Source organism: Xyrauchen texanus, chromosome 21, assembly GCF_025860055.1.
Source record: "Xyrauchen texanus isolate HMW12.3.18 chromosome 21, RBS_HiC_50CHRs, whole genome shotgun sequence".
NCBI lineage: Eukaryota > Metazoa > Chordata > Actinopteri > Cypriniformes > Catostomidae > Xyrauchen > Xyrauchen texanus.
In genome coordinates this window covers 14,902,458-14,924,946 of record NC_068296.1, presented here as the reverse complement: position 1 = coordinate 14,924,946, position 22,489 = coordinate 14,902,458, and the positions used below count along the sequence as shown (strand labels likewise).

The window sequence follows — 22,489 nt, the reverse complement described above, 5'->3', positions numbered from 1 at the left end:
AGTTAATTTCTGACCCTGGTCCAGTGTATGGATTTTGCTGTTGTCAAATTTCTCTTTCTCCCATCTCCTACTAGCCATGAAAAAGGTCACAGGCACTGCTGATCCAGTTTAAAAAGAGATTACAGTAAGCAGGAAAAGGAATTTAATCTTGTTTTTACCTAATTTCCCTAAATTTTATTTTCGAAATACTGTGTGTGTGTGTGTGTGCTTGTCCATATTAACAGTAGTGTGTGTTATTGGAGAGCATGTCGGAGTATAAGAGATCAAGAGGACGGTTTGTGACTGCAGCTTTGTGGATTTTCATGGAGATAAAGACCCCCTGTAGTGCTCACTGTACCATGAGCCAATGCTGAGATTCTCAACTGGACCAACAGTGCCAACACATTACATGAGAGCAGGACGGCCGTCTGCAGAGGGATGGGGGAGGGAGAGCTACAGACTGGCACTCGGGGCAGGGAGGGGGCAGACGGTTGCCTTCAGCAGTCATGGATGCATTGAATGCCTGGATGAATTCCCCTAATTCCCTCATCACTCCATCTTCGCACACACTTTCTCGCGTGAAGGGAGAAAAAGGGCAGTGACTGGGAAGAATCACCTTTGACCGGATGTTGATGTTCAGCCCAATGCACACAGAGAAAAACAAGCTGGAAGTGATGGGGGGTAGCGTCCTCTATTGCTCTCATGTAAAGTGTTGTAAACAAGCTACAAGTAGTACCACCCTAACATTTACTACAGACTACTGTGACAGTACTTCAGCCGTTTACACAGTAATGTACAGTAGGTTTTCCAGTAAAAAGCAAATTTTTTTATATTTTAAAAGATATTGCCCTACTCAGTTGCTTCAATCTAGAAAGCTACCTTTAGTTAGGTTGTGTTTTGACAATATTGTGATCCTTTATGTTTATGTGAAAAATGCAACTAATATGACTGATATTTGGTATTAGAATATCAATACAGTATTATTAGGTAAAATTTCACAATACTATAAAATATACATTTTATCCTCTACATCAAGTAGCTAACTACTTTTTACATAGAGTAGCTTGACTCTTGTTTAAAAAAAAATCCATAAGTGGCTTGTAGTTTGGCAAGCTACAGTTTCAAACACTGCATTCTGCTCAGAGGCCTAGTAGGAAGTATCGACTGCAGCTGAAACAGAGTGGAGGTGAGAGACAAGAAGAATGGTTGTTCGTGCATTGAGGCTGAGCAGCGAGGGTAGCTGAGGATACGATCATGCCACGCAACACGTGCCTGTTTTTTGTCCTATTAATTATTTACAGCAGAGATGGAGAGAGAAGTGCTACAGTGAGACTTAGTAGGATCTCCATCTTTGTCACTGTGGAGCCACTTGCCACGCTAACATACAAAATTAATAGAGGGAAAAATCTGGAAATCCTAAAACAGTTGCATGTGGATCTCCTCATTGTTTATCAAATGAAAACACTAAACTAAGCCTGTAATTATAAGTCAGATATTTGAAAATTCTCAAAATTCTCTTCCTCCAAGGCCAGTTTATCTCAGCTGTGTTATTAACATACTAAAGCTCTAAAATCTTACTGTCTGTCAGGGGTTTTTAACCTTTCAGGACATAGGTCTCCCTCACCTTTGACATACTACTTGACATTCTATTTAAATATTATAAGAAATGTTATGCATACAGATTAAAAAATAGATAGACCTTTGCTTACCATATTCGGTGCAAGTATGACAGCTGAGCCTGTTTCTGAGAGCACATTATCTCAAACAGTGGTTCAAATCAGTTGTAAATAATCCTCCACTGTCAATAAACGTGAACAGTAATCGTTTGGCTGGTCATTGTTAGTTTTTGGTTTGTCAACCCTGACTCTGTACAGTGAAAGTCTGGTTTATCTTCGAACATGTGTTTGGTTTGTCTTAGTTTCACAGGTTTGAAATTAACATTTGCAAGTACCTCAGAGCATACAATATACTGTTGATGTGGTTTGTTATTTAGCATGATGCACGTGAATCAGTGTACTGTATGTAGCCTATACTGTTTGTCATACTTCTGTTGTTTTGTCCAATCTTTTTTGTTCACTTCCCTGAACGCTAGTAATGCTGCCTTCATGTGCCGTCAGAATTATCTTACTTCCCACTTCTGAAGTGGTAATTACGAATATGTCACGTTCAAGTTTTTTGTTGTTGGACAGAATGGGAAACATGTATGACGCAGGTTCGTTCATGCATATTTCTTGAGGAATTTTTATTTTGACACCATAATACTTATTACTCAGTTAGCTTACTTTAGATAATGGAATTTTGGGCAAAAACATGCTACTTACTTGGTGTAAAAATGTACAATATGCTATGGTTGCTGATATATTCAAATGTATTTGACTGAAACGGCAAGCACTCACAATTAGCTTTATTTAGAATAATTCATAAAACCTGTCCTTTTCTAAAGAAACTGTACTTTCCTCCACCATGTTTAAAGTTTACATCTTCTCCCAACTCCGAAACTATCAAAATTATCTTTGAGTTTCCCAGTCAAAACGACAACTTGAGGGGTCACTCATGTACAACTTCTGAGTGTGAAACTCGTATTTACGATCATTCCGATAGCATGTAAAGATTCCGATAGCACGTAAAGGCAGCATAAGGTTTAATTCGTGAAAGATTAAATGTTTTTAACGAATATATTAAGAGAATAAATGGTCTTTGTTTTCTTCCCTTGTTTCGATCGTGACAACTCGGTTTATTCAGTTGAGTCAGAAGATACAATGACTCACTCAAAACACATAAAATACACTAATTTGACACCGCTTACTGGCTCAAAGCTGTCATCTGCAAACTTGATGTGAAAACTCCTGATGTCATTAATTATCTCAATTGTTGGAATTTAGAAATAGCTGTAGCAAGGTTGATACAAGAATTAAAAATAAATGAGAACATCATCAAGTCTCCTGAGCCATGAAAAAGCATCTTATGAGCAATAAAACGTTCCTCTAAGCACTTCTATTCAATAAATGTAAGTGGTGTGTTTACACCTTAAACACACCATCGCCTTGTGTTTACCCTGCAAGTGACACTCAAAATCATCTGGGTCACAGAACACATACCATAAAGTTTTCTTCTGTAAATCTAGAGTTTCGATCCTCCCTGTGTAGAGACTGAGGTTGCATAAAATGAGGGCATCTTAGGGCAATATGTGTATATGTGATGTAAACACGTTCACATTTTTAATTAACAATGAGGAAAGTTTCATATTTTGTTACAAGAAATAATATCCATATTCTTTATAAAAAAATAAATAATAATAAAAAAAGAAAAAGCTCAAATCTGGATTCGAGTGAGGCAACAATGGAAGTGAACAAGACATAAACAATATGCATGATAATATGATTTTAGTGTGATAAAATCACTTCCTAACCTTTTCTGTGTAAAGTTATATCCAATAAATCTTTGGAGCCATGATGACGTAACGCCATAAATAACGCCTTAAATGCCCGTAAAAGCGATGTTTTAAACAACTTTACAGCGCAAATAATACGTTTAAACAGAAGAATTATTGAATTATAATTTTATACAATTATAAGCTTCACATTTCTGTCTTTAAACCCTCCAAAAATTGGCCCCATTCACTTCCATTGTAAGTGCATCTCTGTAACTTCGATTTTTGCTACTTTTTTTAAGAAAAGGACAGACAAGTATTTAATCAGTATTGTGCCACAAATGCTGTTGATTGAGCTTAACTTGTATGGAACCTGGAATTTTCCTTTAAAAAAAAAACCAACATTTCAATTTTTGAGTTTGCATTTTTTGCACATTGCAATCCCTGATCCAAGTATCTTTGTAAAATTGGGTATTTGAATTCTTGTGTGGGACCAGACGAAAGAAAAAAAAATTATCTTCTTGGTAGACAATGCATTTACACACTGTGAGGTTCCGACATCTCAAAATAAGGGACAGGCATCTTAAAAGTGAACATTACATTGAATTATAAATATTGGCCTCTTAGCCTGTTTATCTCAAGCATTTAAGACATTATGGGGTAAAAAACTGAAATTGATACACTTGCTCATCTCATCTTGGCCAGAGTAGGAGTCTTCCTGATCCATTGGAAAACTGTCAAGTAATGAGTTCAGCTGGCAAGTCAATGCCTTCGATTGTCCCTTAATATATTGCTCCCTGTTCTGCAATTTGTAGCAGGGAAGGGGTGCTTGTGTTATATGGTGAGAAACTAAGAAGTTTAATCAGCCCATTCACAAAGCTTGCATGAACTGAGAACTGACTGCATGGGAAAAATGATTGTATGTGAAGTAAGCCAACCAATTCATATTTCCAATTCCACCAATATATCATGTACATTGATATTAAATGCTAAATTAGTTGAACATGTAGACATATTTCTTCATAAGAGACAAGTAGACAGACAGTAAATGGCACAAGTAGAACATTTTAATGTGTTTTGCTTAACATGTAGGTTAAGATAATGAAACACCACTGAATGGCCTTGTGCAACATGACCTCTTTAGGACATATCTTAACACCAGCTGCCCCAGAGCACAACAGATCACAAATGCTTACACTTCCCATTGTATCATGCAGAGATGTGACGTGTCCAAGGAGTACAACAAAAAAACAAAAAAACTGAGAACTTATGCAATTATGTATGTACAGCAGGGGTGTAAAAACTGAAATGTATGTTATTCACCTGCTCTATTTCCACTGGTAAAGGGTATGAGGGAATGTGTATCTCCATCTCCTCTTTATCGGATGTCTCCCTTGGCATTTCCTCTAAATTACATAAGAAAAGACACAAAACTGTTAATTTCATACATTAATAATTATCCATCCCTAATATAGATTAACAGATGTGGCTCTTGCAAGGTACCTAGTGTTTCCACCAAAGATTTTGGGTTATGTTTTGAACCCTATCAATGTCTTTCTAGCCAGTCTGACAGCCATTTTTGGAACGCTCCCGAGAAGCTATTTCCAGTATTAAGTGCAGCACCTTTCTACTTGAATGAGGAAATACCAAAATCTCCAAGACGGTTGTTCAAGAATTACGATCAAAAAGCAGTAAACTCTGACAATACTTGTTTCTTAAATTGTGCTTCTTTACCTCAGACAAACTTTTCCCGGCTAATATAGCTAATGCGCAAGCGCGATGGCAATTTGATTGACAGAAGTATCCCGTCTGCGCTAAATAGTCTCTGACCCTTTTTAGCGGCATTGTCTCCTTTTAAAATCTTTGGCTCAGCTTAATAATTGTATTTTTTTAATTAAAATCCTTCTCCCCAGATCACCATTCCACAGCACATCACATTACACTACCAAAAACGCTTACATTTTAGTAACTATTTCTGACAGCTTTCAAATGTTTCGTGAAAAAGCTCATATTTCGAAATCGTATTAAATGTGTAAATGTGAAAGTATTTACATACCCATTGTTTTCTCAGTTTGCTTGCTACAAAAACGGTTAAAGTCCAGTCGTATTTACCCGTGCGTCTGAGATAATCGGTTAATCACGCCTTTTAAAAGTGAAACTGAAGCGTTACGCAGTGACCATGGCAACAACGTGGTTTTTACGTAAACACCGCAAGACTAGAATGATCTTTGAACTACTAGTCAGATTCTGGTTGAGGAATCTCAGAGCTCATTTTTATGTGCTTCTTTTTACCCTTTCTGAGAGAAATATATTTATTCCGGGATCCTGCCTTGAAACTGTCACGTCAGTCTATTCAATTCCTTGAGAATATGTCGTCTTCGTTGCGTGCCGTCGATGAATAGTGATCATGTCTATTAATGCAGATCAAGTGACCACTCTGTCTGCCTTCGTGATGGTTTATCCGCATTTGCAGATTGTCAGAGAAAATCCTCGAATCCCCGACCTTATGAGCCTCTGTCTATGCTAAACCCTGGAAAACAAGCAACGTCCGGGCAGTCAGGATCTATTCTCGTGCTCTTTCTGCTCGGAATGGCTATTTTTGGATTTGTGTCACGTATTAGACAATGGGCGTTAAAATATTTAGTAGTTGAGGTATTATTTGTCTCACTTAAATGTCATCTGTGATTGAACAATATACTATAGCTAATTCATATATTAAATGGAATAATAATGTCACTAATAATGTTATTATTATTTGCCTATTATTATCAATAATAGGAAGGGAGTAGTAGTAATAATGCTACTATATCATTAGCCTACATGTCCAAATGTCTATATGGATTAGTATCTGAATACTGTTTATTAGTCAGTTGATTGGATGTCGTGTTGATCCAAAGAGAGGTGCAACCGTTGTTTAATGGCAGCATACCCGGGGGACTAGGAATCTTGCATTTATAGTTCACGCAGGCACGCTATGGTGTATGGGGAAGTGTGTAATGCAACATTGCCGAAAGGACAAGACACTATGCGTGTGTGTGTGTGAGTGTAAGTGCGTGCGTGTGTGTGTTTGTGAGCGTGCGAGCGATCCCTGTGCGTGCAGTGGGTTAAATTTCGTCTGTGTTTGTGAGAGTAGGAAATAATGGGTGAAGTCTGAATTCTAAGGGTAAAAACGGATTTACGATCAAAGCACCTTCGCCCAATAATACAAATGTTTCTCGTTTGTAAATGTAGTCGAGTGAGCACCATGTTTTACGTTTATTGCTACATGCCATACTTCATTCAATACAGTATTAATCTTTTAAAAAAAATCAAGACTTTTATATGAATTGTCTCTCTATGTGTGTACTGTTTTCAGATAGCATTAGGCTATATTATATTGGTTGTTCCATCAGCTATGATGTTGGGTATGTTTCCCACTTTGTGCAATACATGGGCTTAGTGAGATTTGTTATTTGTTTCCACATAAAACTTGTCAGCCTTGCGCTCAGTCTTGGGGGATTTGTGCCTCCCAGGGAGACCAAACTCCAAATGGTCTTTTTGTGCTGTCTGCACGCAAACGTGTGTAAACCCAATCTCACAAATCAATTAAAGCTGATGGCCAGTGTGTTGCCTCCCATAACAGACCATGAAAGGTAATGGCGTGACTTGACTTGCACATATCGTCCTTTTTTCCGTGAGAGAGGGCAATAAAGTATAAGACACTTGACATTTGTTGGGCAGCCTCTTGCAAAAAGCCTGTTACAGGAAATAAGCCCAAATTCAAAAGAATTGAGGATGGAATTGATGTGTGATTCTAACGAAACCTGTCACGACCAACACCAAATCAATACAAAAATAAAGAAAATACATTTGAAAAAAAAAAAAAGCCTACGTCTGTGACCATTAAGATTTTGCTGATTTTGTGACATTATATTTAGGACACTTAAGCACATTTTACACCCAAATTCTCAATACCGTAAGACGTTATACAGTTTTACAGAATTTTATAGGCAATTCTCATTACCACATCTGTAATTTATATTATTAGCCTACAGTAGTAGTAATATAATATATATATATGTTTGTGTGTGTGTGTGTGTGTGTGTGTGTGTGTGTGTGTGTGTGTGTGTGTGTGTGTGTGTGTGTGTGTGTGTGTGTGTGTGTGTGTGTATTAATGTATTTTTTGTTTGTTTGTTTGTTTAAGTCAGCGAAAATGAAAGGCAAGACCAAGGGTTTGTTTTTTTTAACATAGCGGTCATGATCATAAGGACCATCTTTATTGGCATTGTGGTAATGGAAATGAGGGGGCGGGGTTAAATGTGCGTAACTGTTGTAACCTCATAATAATGTCACCATGTAAAAAAAATCTTAATGGCCCTTAAATAGACTTAGTTTTCTTTATGCTAAAATAATTTCCTATATAATTAGTTTATTTTGATTTTGGAGTAAAATGAAACGAGGATATTTCTTGACAGTCATTATAATCACTTTAAAACGAATAAACGAATATTACGAATATTAGTCGTAGCCTAATATTAGTTTATATCAGGCATACGAGCTAACCTTCATTTCATAAAAAGTGAATATAGTCATTTCTCTCTCTCTCTCTCTCTCTCTCTCTCTCTCTCTCTCTCTCTCTCTCTCTCTCTCTCTCTCTCTCTCTCTCTCTCGTTATAGTCACTCTGCAACGTGATAAAAGACGCTTTTAGTCATCGGCTAATAATAGGCAAATAGGAAATTTTGAAAGAGAATCTGAACTTGTACTCCTAGTCCATTCCGCATACGTGCTCGCGTGTGTCCCTGTGTTAAAAGAATGGAGGAAGGGGGAGTTAAAGAGCCCTATAGAATCGATTTGCATGAGAAACGCAGAGGCGATCCGGCTTCTCTCACGGCATCGCGTTGTTACACACTTGAGCGGCGGATGTTGTGACAATCCTCCGCCAGATCAGTTCAAATAACTGCGGTGTGACTTACTGAATGCAGTCACGCATCAAGCACAGAGGGCGTGGCCTCCACTACTGCCTCACAGAATAAACTCAGCCTTTGTGCTATCAATCCCCTCACGAAGAATAACAAGACTGGCTTTCGAAGTTTAAGATGTGGGCAACATCCTTTGCTAATTGCTACATTTTATGTTTGTGAATATGCAAATATTATATGTATAAAACAAATAGGCATTTGCATACAAGGAGTAGCCTATAGTATAAAGAACCATTACTGAAAATAAACGTTTTCTAAATTTCTCAGTATTTCATGTCTTCTTTTGCCTTTTGTTATATTATATATCAGTGGCCAAGCCTAATGATGGTATGCCAGTATGATGTCAAAAATGTTCTTACATTTGATTAGTGAATAACAAATAGTGCAGCATCTTAAACATATCTTATGTCAAATGTTTTTGTTTGTTTTACATTTACAGATAAAAATCCTAAAACTATTTACTGAACTGGGGAAAAATCCCATATTATTAATGTAAAACATTTTGGAACCTAGAACGATTTATTAAAGGGATAGTTCACCAAAAATAACAATTCTCTCATTTACTCCCCTCATGCCATTCCAGATGTTTATGAATTTCACTCTTCTGACCATAAATTCCCCCCATGCCCTGTAGGTGGCGGTATGCACGAAGAATGCAAATTGCCAAATACAAATGAAGACGAATGTGAAAGTGAAGATGGAGATTCACAGTAAAAAAGGACATAAATATCGATTTGTTTCTCACCCACACCTATCATATCACTTCTGAAAACATGGATTTAACAACTGGAGTCTTATGGATTACTTTTATCATGACTTTATGTGCTTTCTGGACCTTCAAAATGTTGGTACCCATTCATTTACAATGTGAGAAGGTACAGAGCTGATATATTCTTCTAAACATATTTGTTTGTGTTCAGCAGAAGAACAATAGTCATGCACATCTGGAATGTCATGAGGGTGCGTAAATTACAAGATTTTTTTTTTGGTGAACTATCCCTATAAGTGTATGTATTAATAATATAATATTATACATAAAGCAATCATGGTATGTATTATATCAATATAGACTTATATAATATATTCTGGATGGTATTCGATGTCTGGATTGCATTGCCTGACTCTTAATATATTTCAAGAAGTGATTTAAAATCTTTTTTTTTTTTTCATTTCTTTTAATAGAATAATCTCAAATGCATTAAATAAAGTATACTCTAGAAGTTCCTGCTGTTGAAACATCTGAAGGACGATTTGGCATGTAATTTTGTTAGCAAGCACATCAGAAACTCATAAATTACCCACACAATTCACCCCTAACACAGACGGACCCTGTAGATAGAGTAGACAATACAGATCAGTGCTGCATCAGAGCTGCAGCTCATGCTGAGAAGCGTAATTAAAGAAGATTAAAGAAGAACTGATCTGGACTCAACATAGTGAGTGACCTTAGATCAACCTTATATGCCTGGGGCAGATTACCTATGGAAAGATAAGCCACATCTCAATATCTATCAGCACATAAATCATCCCTCCATAACTGTGAATCTCAAATTACATGTAATGGGTCATTTTACATGGTTTATTTTAGTAGCTTTTTGTTATATGTCAAAACGTTCAAGTTGGTAGCAGTTGTTTTTTCTATAGTTGCAGTCAATCTGTCAAACATTCAGTAACCCTGTTCAGACATTACTTCAATTATTCCATTAACTGAAACATTAATCCACAAAATAACCCTTGACCCTTCTCTCATTTAACCATTCATCAGGCTTTTGAAAGAACTCCAGATCAGAGCTTTCACCATCTTCCTCGCCCTCATCACGACTCTGCTTCAGTGGGCCATTCTCCAGCCAGTCCTCCCAAATCTGATCTGTATCAGCACCTCTCTGCTGGGTTATCTCCACCAGACCACCCCTGAGGAAGGCGGGAAAGAAGAAAAAATGTTCTTTGCCACTGAAAGAAAGTGAATCCTCTGTTAGAGGGCAAACACTCAATGACAATAGCTCATTCTTTGCTATGGCTATTGTGTAGATGTTTACAACTAAGCTCCGTGAGAGACTGGTGGGAAGGATTGTTGTGGAAAGGATCTAATCAAGAATTTTACATTTGAATAAAATGGACAGACTGAAGCTGACAGTAAGGAAGTATGGCAGTGTGTTTGTGTGTGTTTATGTCGGTTTTGATCATAATCTTTCAGGTTAAGACAAATGTGTGTGATGCATACTGAAAAGGCAGGGTTCAGTTTTCACTTTAGTAATATACATAACTGATCATATCAGAAACTTTCAACCCTCGGAAAAGCCTGGTTTAGCAATGACGGGTGAAAGTTTACCCAGAATGCATTAGTATGTTTACATGATTGTTTCTGTGGAACAGGTTTATCTTTGTGTACCTGCTGTGTGAAGGAGTTAACGTTGTACAGAATTTGCATCCTTAAAACAATTTAGTTTAATATTTCACAGGGTACTTCGCAGATAATTTGCAGTTAATCAAACTGTTTTGCGTTAAACATGGCTCAGAATCTTTGCAAACGCATAACCTTACCAGTGTTGGGTATAATCTGATTACAAAGTAAATAGTTACTGTATTCTAATTACTTTTTAGTATTAAAAAAGTAGTGTAAGACATTGCATTTTAAAGCTACACTATGTAATTTTTGGCCCTCTAGCGGTTGAAGCATAAAACTGGAGGTTACCTACGGAGGAACATTTGCCTAAACCAAGTGAATTATGCACTTTTCTTCGGCAAAACTGTATGTTCTTTTAGGTATGCATGTGAGTAGTATGAATAGATTTAGGATATACATCATTCAGGTACGTGGGCATTGCCTCGTGACCCGAATATATGACGCAAGAACAACACCATGAAAACTATCCTCTCAGGTTTTGTTAAACAAGCACTATTTTTGCACAGGGAACAATTATCTTCGTATATATATAGCATATACAGTTGAGAAGAGCCGTCCAACTTGCGATTCTTTTAAATCCAGCTCTCTTAACATGACGTCGCCTCAGCTCCTGAGGCATTATGGGATCGTAATGTGCCCAGTTGATCCGCATCGGAAATAGTAGGTCCTCTGGGTATTTCTTGCTTACTGCTTCATAAACACTGTGCATTCACACATACTACTCCATTGGCACAATTTTTTGGCATACTATATAGTAGGAAAGTATGGATATTTGGATGCAGCAACGTTTTTGGAAATTATGTGAGCTTCCACTCTTGAATCTGATGGTTTGAGGAGTAAGCATACAAGTGATCATCTTATCAGAGTAAATGTCACTTTGTGACAACAAATCTCATACCCTCACCTAACGAAAGGAAGGGAAAGACGGATATTCAAAAATATGTCTTATGAGCAGGTAAGTAGCATATCTTCTGCTGTTGTTTTGACTTATTGAAAAAAGTTGATTTAAAATAAATAGTGTTACAAAAGTTAGGCAATGATGACATTAGACATAACGTTTGCTAGTCATATAAGATAAAAATGGTGGAAACTATTATAATTTAGCTAACAAGAAAATAGACCAAGTAGACCAAGTTGGTAAAATGAAAACTGAACCCTGCCTTCTCATAAAATAACTGGTTTAGAGATTGCCATTGTTACCAGCATAAAAGTTAATTTTACTCCATTGATCTTCCTTCCTGAATGAAATTGAAGCACTGCAGTATCACAATCCATAATTAAATGCCCCATTAGAGAGGCTAATGCCAACTTCCGCGCTAAGAGAGCTACCTGGCTAACTATTGGTCCAAATAAAATATCTTACCTGTCCAGCAAGAAAAACTCCATCTCTAGGTCGGATTTAAATCCTAGTTGTCACCACCTCTGAAAAGCCAATCCAATATTGTTTAGTGTTTTATTATGGGCTTTGTTGCTTTTCTTTTTTGCTTGTAGACTCTTCTAGGTTTCTTTATTTTGAAAACGGGTAATTCCCCAGAGGGTTGTCTTTTTGAATTATTCATGGTCAATGTCACTAATTTGTTGTGTGGCTACATGCTTTCGGCTTCAACTACTACACACATATCACCGCACATATTCATGCGGTGTAGTAACCAGATCTTCTTTTCTTTATGGACATGACGTAAACAAGCATGGATGAATGATGGAAGTATGCAATTTCCCACCAATTCCGTCCTGACAGCTCTAAAATATAATTTTAAATTATATATATAGTGAATCAGGGTAAGGCAAAAACATGGTTTGGAAGATGGATTGTTGGTGAAAATCTTACAGAGTGTAGCTTTAAATTCTTGTAATCAGATTACAGTTACTGATATTTGGGGGATTTGGTGAAAAGTGTTTTAGAAAGTTAAAGTAAAGTTATTAGTAATTTGATTAATTTTACATGAAGTAATCATAAAAGTATTCTGATCACAAATTTATAGAAGTAATTAATAATTTGTAGTGGATTGCGTAGTAACATACCCAACACTGAACATCACATACATACACACACATCAAGCACGTTTCTGTCAGCTTTACACGTGACCCATGAAGTGGTTAAGCTGTTTTTGTTGATTATGATTAAGTTGTTGTTGTGCATGGTTCAATTTGGACTCCAGATTTTAATTAGCAATTGGTTCAAAGCCTAAGCCTCTACTTCATGTGAACATAAAAGCTCTTACATGCTGACACACAACTGAATAAATGATGTCTGTTCAAGATCATCTGTGGAAAATGCAAATATGACACAGTCTGAACAACAAACTTTCCCCTTCTATTAAGTTGCTGGGTCACATAGTTCTGAAATAAACCCATTGTTTTAAGACACAGCCCAGTATACGTAATTAAAGCAGTGCTGGAAACATTGGTTAAGATTCTGGCCAACAGCAGTAAAACACACAACTCAGTACAGGGACATGAATGAGAGGGGAATTTTAAGCTCTGTCCAAGGCTTTGTTTTCAGATCATGAGAAGCATCTTCAGTCTTAACTCACCGTAAAGACATGCTCTGTGTTCATACAGTAAAAGCAGTCTCACAAATACACACAAACACACACATACATGGAATTCCGGTTGGCGCATGTAGTGTAAGACTACCGGTATGTGCCCTTACTATTGACGTGATAACTTGCTTGGGCTTGTTCCGTGCGAGTGGAATGAGCAGCGATCTGATGCAGGATCGGACATAGAGGGAACCGGTATTTGTTTTATGTGACCTGTTACCTGTTACCTCTTCACTGTAAACCCTAATAAGTTAGCAGAACTAAACAAAATTGAGGCAATTAATTACATAACTTTTTTTCTTCCAAGATTAAGTTAATAGAACTTTTAGATTTGCATTTTGTACTACTCATGCATGTACATTTCTCTTAACTTAAAATATTGAGTAATCTAATTCATACATTTTTATGGCAATTAACTTTAAATGTAACTCTTTGGCTAAACTTGAAATACCATGTAAACTCAACATAAATACTTAAAATAGATGGAAACTAACTTGCTAGTACTGGATAGAACTAGCAAGTACAGTGAATGCTAGCATGCAGAATGCATTCATCTACTAAATACTATGCTTTGATTAGCATAGCAATTACTCTATGAATATTTTAAAGAGGCAAGTTCGTTAAATTCAAAACAACAAAACAATACAGGTTCCTTAAAAGGTCTCAGTTTCGTGAACTCAAAAGAAAGAGAACATTCAAAATACTCATCAAGGTTATCTTTTGTCTTTGTGTCATCTTTTACATACACTGACACCTAGCGGCTTGGATGCAGCATCATTTAAAATCAATAGTGTTCAGTTAAAGATGCCATTGTAGAAATTTTATATTCACAGTCAGCCATGATTACTTAAATCAATGAGTGAACGTGTCAAATAACAGGACGGTTACTGAGATTAAGCGAGTAGTATTCGGCTGGTCGTGATTCTGTGCGGACTCTCTACGTGTAGAATAAAACAGCTTATATAAGGTTACTGATATGACTGGAATCTTAATTTTAATGTGAATGTTCATTATTTCATACATATATTGTAAAATTACAATTCATGTCTTTAGGACTTTATTTGAACTAATTTGTATAATTGACATTTTCCCTGCTCAAAACAATTAATTATTTTGAGCATTATGATTTACAGTATTCGCTAATCCCACTGTCATGCCCCCATATTCTGCAAGACCATGCATCATTTTCCACATGCTGAGCAGGCAGATGTGTGATCCTTTAAGGAGAGGAATGACACAATGATAGACTGTTTACTAATTCTCTTTATCAGCCACAACTCTCAACTAACTCCTATGACAGGACAACCTCAGAGATATTTTGGAAATATGATTATGGGATTTCAGTTAGAGACAGTCAACACTGGGTTTCGGCCACTTTGTTTGAACCTTGACTGGATTAGTGCACTGTTCCTTCTTAAAATATTACACATTCTAGAGCACCAAGGGGACTCTAGAGTGACAAAATAAGTTACGGTCCAAACCATGTCATGCTGTTCCTAATTGTTGAAGGTTATAAAAAAGGGGCGTTTGTGTGCTTCCAACATTTGTGTGCAAGCAACACTCAAGCAGGCTTACACTTAACACAGCATACATTCTGTACATTAAAGAAAACAGCTGGGCTTTAGAAAGTTAGCTTGGCATTTAGGCTTTTGTACACACTGACTATTAAGAGACAGCAATGTGGAGCAGATGGTTCGAAGAGTACCCTGAACATACACTACCTGACAAAAGTTTAAACATATCAGGCTGAATTTATTTACTCATGATCTTAAAGACCTTTTGATCCAAAGGCTTATTCTTAAATGACTGTAATTAGTGTCATAGACCAATATATGCCTATGTTTAAACTCACAGAACTAATAATTTCATTAAAACTTCCTGTAATGTTTCAGTACATTTTTACCCATTTAATAGTTAAAAACAATGAAAATCTAATCTTAATCTTGCATTTGGTTTTAATCATGCCTTTGGATTCTACACAACAAAGAATTAAGGAATAATTAAAAAATTGTAAAGAATTTTTTATACTTACTTATGATATTTATGCAATGGTGCAAAGTGGTGTTTTGGGTGGTTACTAGGGCGTTGCTAGGGTTTTGCAAAGTGGTTGTTACATTATTAATAAATGGTTGATTGATGGAGTCCAAAAAAGCCATCCCCAAGTTTCTATGACATCATAATCCCTAGATATATAGTATGTGTGGGACCCTTTGAATGGAAGTCTATGGGATTTTTCGCAAATCCTATAAAGTATATCTACTGTAAAAGAATAGTACCACCTTTGACATATAGGTGGCGCTCTTTCCAGATTAAATGCTAATATGTAAACTTATTTTTGGAATAAAAAATAAGACTATGTCAAAGTTCATGTTTATAATTAAAAGGGAACTGTGCTGTATATCTACTATACTGTCTACCAGGTCTTTTTTGACTGGAACAGAACAGTTTTTGGAGTTAAGAAGTGTTTGACTTCACGGATGAGTTGGACTGGAGAGTGTCGGAAAAGCAGCCAACAAGTGGCTAGCATGTATGGGTACCATTTCAAGAATGTTGGAAAGGCATACCAGGATGCTACCTCATGTAGTTTGGTTTAAAGAATGCCAAAAGTGTGTGCCAAGCTGTTATCAGAGCAAAAAGGTGGCTACTTTGAAGAATATAAAATGTAAAATTGTTTTGATTTGTTTAAAACATTTTGTAACTGCATGATTCTCATACTTTTATTTGTGTTATTTCATAGTTTAAGTTACTTTATTATTCTAAAATGTGGAAAAGATAATAGTAAAAGAATTAGTAGCTCAAACTTTTGTACTGTTACTGCGCATGTGTGTGTGTGTTGGCAAAACAGTTTGGAATGGGACTAAAGATAGTATGATAAGATAAGTATGTGCGTTCCAACATAGCCTTAAGCCAGAGGTCTGAAATGAGTGTGCTTCCAAATGTGTACTCAGTGTGTAATTTTGGATATGTACATTTTGGTGTGGCCATTTACATTTACATTTATGCATTTGGCAGATGCTTTTATCCAAAGCGACTTACAGACTTAGCCTTATTACAGGGACAGTCCCCCCAGAGCAACCTGGAGTTAAGTGCCTTAAGGACACAATGGTGGTGGCTGTGGGGATCGAACCAGCGACCTTCTGATTTCCAGTTTACCAGTTATGTGGTTTAGACCACTACACCACCACCGTTTATGTTAATCAGGCACATATTGTTATAGATAGATTTTGGCAAATGCACACATCATAGCTTCTTCTGAATCAGGTTGGTGGCATGTTGATCAGTGCTTATAATTCTGATAACAAGAAACTGACGTCACTGCCAACTCTACCCTGCAAATTGTTTTTAGAAGATATCACTTCCTTTTATGAGAGATGCTTACACCATGAATTTCTTACACTATAATGCTCTTCCTCCCTGACCCTGCACTCTCAGTGTCCCACTTTTCTTTCTCATGGTCTGTCTATTCCTCTATCCACAGTTTGCTGAGGCGAGAGGGATGAGTGTTATGCATAAACTGCCGGGGCGTATGCATTCCTGCAGGGCTCAGCATTCTGTTCCATTGTCTCCACCTCCAGCACCAGTCTCTAGTTGTGCAGCACGTACGCCGGCCTTGGCTTCATACCTCCCTCCTCTTTCCGCCCTTCCTCTGGGCAGCCAGTGTATTTCAACCCCTCCCATTTATCCACTCAGGAAATGGGTACCAAAAGACTTGTCACAACCAGCAATCCTCCCCAACCATGAACCAAGTGTTCATGATGATGCACAGTTGGCGATGCACACTGGTTTCCTGTATATGGGAGTTTTGTAAGATTTCCCCCCTCACTTTTTACGTTTATTTCCGCATGGCCTTCTTTCTGGTTCAAATGGAAGGTGGCTTTTAAAATGTATTTATGGGATTTTTCCTTTATTTAAAAGGACAGTCGAGTAGAAAAGAAAGTGTAGGGGGAAAGGGATGAAGACATGACAAAGGCAAGACTTGATTGTGTGTGTCCATAAGCATGTGTACTTCTGCACCATTGTTCAGGTGGAGATCATTTCTGGTATGCTCAAGGGTTGAAGTTTAATTTATTGTTTCTTGCCTCCTGGTTTAAAGGGATTATTCATCCAAAAATGAAAATTCTGTTATTATGTACTCACCCTTATGTGGTTGCAAATTGGTATGACTTTCTTTCTTCCATGGAACACAAAAGGAAATGTTAGGCAGAATGACTAAATCTTCAAAGGCGTGTATAGTCGCCAAAAACTGTACTCAAGTAAAAGTACATTTACTTTTAAAAAAATAATTACTCAAGTAGAAGTAAAAGAACTGACATAAATAATGACTTGAGTAAGAGTAAGAAAGTATTCAATTAAAAGAGTAACTCATTACTTTCACAAATTACATATATAGATGTTAACTGCCCTATATTCCATTACATAATACACATTGAACATGCATTACAGAATTATTATTATTTATGGAAATTCTGACATCAATCACCATCATGTTGTTCCAAACCCATATGACTTTCTTTCTTCCATGCAACACAATAAGGAGATTTTAGACAGAATATTATATAGAGTCACCATTTACTTTCAACTAATGTGTTTTTTTCTCCATATTTTGAAAGTAAATGGTGACCAAGAAAGTCAGTCTCTAACATTCTGTCTAACATCTTTTGTGTTCCACAGAATCCAGAAGGTAACATGGGTTTGGAACAACATGAGGGTTGGGAAATTATGACAGAATATTAATACTAAGTCGCAGACCAGATGAGGTCTGAGTTTGGCGAAAGGGGTAAGTGGTGAGCAGGGCGGGGCAGAGCGGTGTCTGGGCAGAGTGAGGCCTGGGAGATCAGAGGTAAACAAGTTCCACCTGTGCGCCACACAGTTCTCACATTCAAGTGAGGAGTACCGTGAGTATTTAAGGAGAGGAGTCGGGAGAGAGAGACGCACAAAACGAATGTGTGTGTGTGTGTCGGTGACAGCATGCTCAAAAACATTGCTGTGTGTGTCAGTGGTTGCAAATCAATGCTGGTGTGTATGGGAGTTTATTTGTCGAAATGAAAACCCTGTCATGTTTGTACACTGAAAAATGTGAATAAATGTCTTAATTGTCTGTCCTTCCCAAGCGAGTAAGTATGGCTTCCCAATTGCCATACTTAATTAAAAAGTTAAGATACCTTTATGGAAATGAACTTAAGTAAAAGTTAAAGTAGCTCATGAGAAAAATAATTAAGTAGGAGAATTAAAGTAATTGATATTAAATGTATTTAAGTATCAAAAGTACAAGTGTTACGACCCTCCCCTGTTAATGGGATGGTCTATTCCATCTCTATCCTCTTGGAGGAGAACTGCTCCAGCACCTATAGCACTCGCATCAACTTCTAATTTAAAAATATTTTCGAAGTTCGGAGCAGCCAAAACAGGAGTACTGTATAAGAGAGACTTTACATTCTCAAATGCAATTTGGCAATCTTCTGACCAACGGAAAGGTTGCTTTGGACTGAGTAAATTGGTGAGTGGGGGCTACTGCCGTAGAGAAATTCTTACAGAAACCATGGTAGTCTCCTGCCATACCTAGGAACTGCCGTAACTCTTGTCGAGTTACAGGTATAGGGAATCCAGTGATCGCCGCAACTTTTGCCTCAACCGGCTTCACCTGTCCCGGTCCCACCTGTTTACCTAGTTAAGTAAAACTGTCTTGATCCACTCCATAGAAAAAATTACCAGATCATCCAGATAGGCATTACAGTTAGGTACGCCAGCTAAAACTATCTGAATCAATCTCTGATAAGTTGCAGGTGTGTTTTGTAGCCCGAACGGCATCACATTATACTGTAGGAAATGGTCCGGTGTTACGAATGCCGAAATGTCTGATGCGCGGCGGTAAGGGCACTTGCCAGTAGCCTTTTAATAGATCAAGTTTACTGACATATTTAGCACATCCTATGTTGTCAATGCAATCTTCCATTCCGGGAAGAGGATAACAATCAGGTATAGTCACAGCATTTACCTTCCGATAATCAGTACAAAAACAGAATGAGCCGTCGGGCTTGTGTACCAGAAGACATGGAGAACTCCATGGACTACAGCTGTGTTGAGCTAATCCATTCATTAGTAGATAATCAGTCTCTTCCTTCATGACAGACCTTTTGTGAGCATTGACTCTGTATGCATGTTGTTTTATAGGTTTCGCACCATCAACATCAATATCATGCCGCAGCACATTGGTTTGAGTCGGGATATCCGAAAACTTTGTCACCAGATTGAAAAGATTGTGCGACCGCTTTTCATCATACCGTTTTTTCATCTCGCCCTGTACATACCTCAATGATTTTTGAGCAAACTCACAGGCACTAACACGAGTCAATATCCAGCATCTTGTCTTTAAGTACTTTGAGTGGGGCTTGAGTGGGGCACGGTGTCCAAATACCAACTCAGCCGGGCTAAAGCCTAATGACTCCTGTACTGCTTCACATATGGCAAATAACACTAAAGGAACACCTTAATCCCAATTTGTACCTGTTTCTAGGCAGTATTTCCGGAGCATTGAATTCAAGGCTTTTGGGATGGTATGTTTTATAATTTTATAATGGTAAATTTTATTAATGTCTTTAAAATGACAGGTGCCGTAATTTTACACTGCGGTATGGCCTCAGGAAACCTTGTTGCCTTACACATAATAGTGCACAGATACTGATTACCAGACTATGTTTTTGGTAACAGCCCAACACAATCAACCAATACTTCTTCAATTGCTTCACCCATAACTGGAATTGGGAAAAGCGGAGCGGGAGGAATCAATTGATTCGGCTTACCTGTTAACTGACAGGTGTCACAAGTGCGACAAAACTGGGTCACATCATGCTTCAAAATGTTGGAGGATGTAATTATACATTTTAGTCACTCCCAGATGTCCAGATAATACATGTTCATGTGCTAAACATAATACATGTGAGCGATACCTATCTGGAACAACCACCTGATATACAACATTCCAATTCAAGTCATCTACCCCAGAACACCATTTTCACATCAGTAATCCATTGTCTACAAAATATGCTGTATGTCTGTCCTTGGCAGCTGACAACCGCCGAAAAACATGTTCGCAGTAACGGATCTTTCTTCCCTGCAGCAATAATCTGAGAATGGGTAATAGGCAAGTTTGAAGAATTAAAACTCTCCGGCACCCTCACTGAGTTTTTCAGGCTAGAATTTTGTATAGACTTCAACTTTACCTTAGGTTCAGAAATCAGCACATCATTCACAAAACTTTCCAAAGTGACTGTCTGTCATTTTCGCTGCCTGAGCGCGTAACTGCGCATGCGGGAAAAACTTCAGGATACTTACTAGACACATCACCTGAAAATAAACATGCACGTGGAGTGTCTGTTACTTCGGGAATTGGTATGACTTTGCCTCCCGCCAAGTCATTCCCCAAAATAAAGGTGATTCCTTTCACAGGAAGTGAATTATGGACACTGACCTTTACAAAGCCTGTAACTAGTGTACAGTCAGTACAAGTGTTATAACAAGTGTACACAGTGCAAAGGAACTTGTATCAGTTGCATTTCAATGCCTCGAACTAGGATACTTGAGCCGTAATATGACTCATCCGAAAATGGCAGAAAATCGGACACCATCAGTGACTGTGCAGCCCCCTTGTCCCTTAGAATGTGTACTTCTCTCTGATTAGCTGCCTCACCAGACAGAGAAACAAGTCCTGTCATAACAAAAGGTTTTTAATTTGCATCAAGAACATCATCACTAGATGCTTCGGGTATCTGAACAGTCTTTACTAGTGCAACACTTTTAGAATGCTTTGTCTGCTGTTTGCGCTTTAGCACGAGACAATCAGCAATCAAATGTCCCTGTTTATGGCAGTAAAAACACTCTCTTACCTCTTTTGTCGGTGAAGGTCCAGACTTTAAGCGGGCACTATGACTTTGGTACGGGGTACCGGTTACATTCTTTTCAGAACGCGCCACTGAAAATACACTCTTATGTGTAAGCACAAACTCATCCGCCAAGACAGCAGCTTGGGAAAGTGAGTTTACTTTCTGCTCATTGATGTACACAACCACACGCTCAGGTGAACATAGAGCCCGAAGCCATTTGTTTTGAGAATAATGGCTGGCTGATGAAGTTATTGGCTGGCTAGCCGGCTCAGCCAAGACCTAAATGGCTGCTGCAGCTGCCAAACTTTTCATAGCTGCAAATGGCTGAAGCTGCCACTTCATGTCTACAGATGTCTATGTTATACTGATTTACTAGATCTCAATATTTCCAAGCAATGCATGGCTTACACTATATTTCTACAAAATGCAATACAATGTAATAAAGAAAACACCAGATTTTACTTTCACAACGTATGTACATATTTATTTTGTAGTCTGTATGCTACTAAACATTTTCAAATAGCCTACAATGTGTTGTGTTTAGGCTAAATGTATGTAGGCTAAGTTGTATACAATAACTTGGCATTATCATGGATGAAGCTTATCATATTACACCTTGATTAAGAATGCAAACTTTTGTTGAATTTTATGAGAAATCTACAGACGCAAACAGACGAAGTGTAGTAAAATAAAGACCTAAATGTGTATTTCGGACTTTTTTTCACCACAAGTCTGAAAGAAGACATGTTATTGAAGACAAATATCCAAAAATCTCAAAATTGACCAGTAAAAAAAAAAAAAACGATGTTTTTGCCTGCCGTGTCTCGCCTTAATATAAACACACACTGTTATCAGTATTATTTTGGACAAAGTCACATTTCACTTCAATGTACACTGAAGCATGCGTCTTGAATTAGCAATGTGGAAACAGTGGTTTGTTACTGCAGTAATATCACGTTCAGTGCTATAAATCTCTCCGTTCCAGAATATTTGGTTCATAACATCAATCTTTGATTCAGGTGTTTGTGCAACCGTGCCCTGAAGATTTAACAAAGGTCTGGGTAGGCCTAAGTTAAAAAAAAAAAGTAAGTAGGAATTAGGAAAGTATGTGAGAAGTGAGATCAAAATTACCTTGCTTGCTTCTTTCCGCCATTTCACCTCAGTGCGAGAAAAAAAATGCATCGCATCTTCTGTACGGAAAACGAGCAATTTTAATTGGTCATCAATTCACTGTGAGTCTGTGTATCGTAGCAATGAGCACAAGACTGTGCTGTTATGAATCCAGTGGGAAAATAGATCTTGTGTATTGTTTATATATTTCGTGTGTGTATGTCTCTATGTGATAGAATTATTA

At 37.6% G+C, this 22,489-nt stretch overlaps 1 protein-coding gene across 2 annotated transcripts in view; it reads right to left on the bottom strand.

The window, feature by feature from the left end:
* lekr1 (leucine, glutamate and lysine rich 1) overlaps positions 1 to 5,955 on the bottom strand; it is a 142,689-nt gene extending 136,734 nt beyond the window's left edge. The window contains exons 1-2 of one of the 2 annotated variants that reach the window (XM_052151876.1): positions 5,642 to 5,955; positions 4,673 to 4,755 (exon numbers count right to left, since the gene is read on the bottom strand). In XM_052151876.1, the coding sequence (XP_052007836.1) occupies positions 4,673 to 4,750 (78 nt within the window). In that variant the 5' untranslated portion in view covers positions 4,751 to 4,755; positions 5,642 to 5,955. The other variant, XM_052151875.1, reaches the window with a different exon arrangement.
* Between the last annotated feature and the right edge of the window lie 16,534 nt (positions 5,956 to 22,489).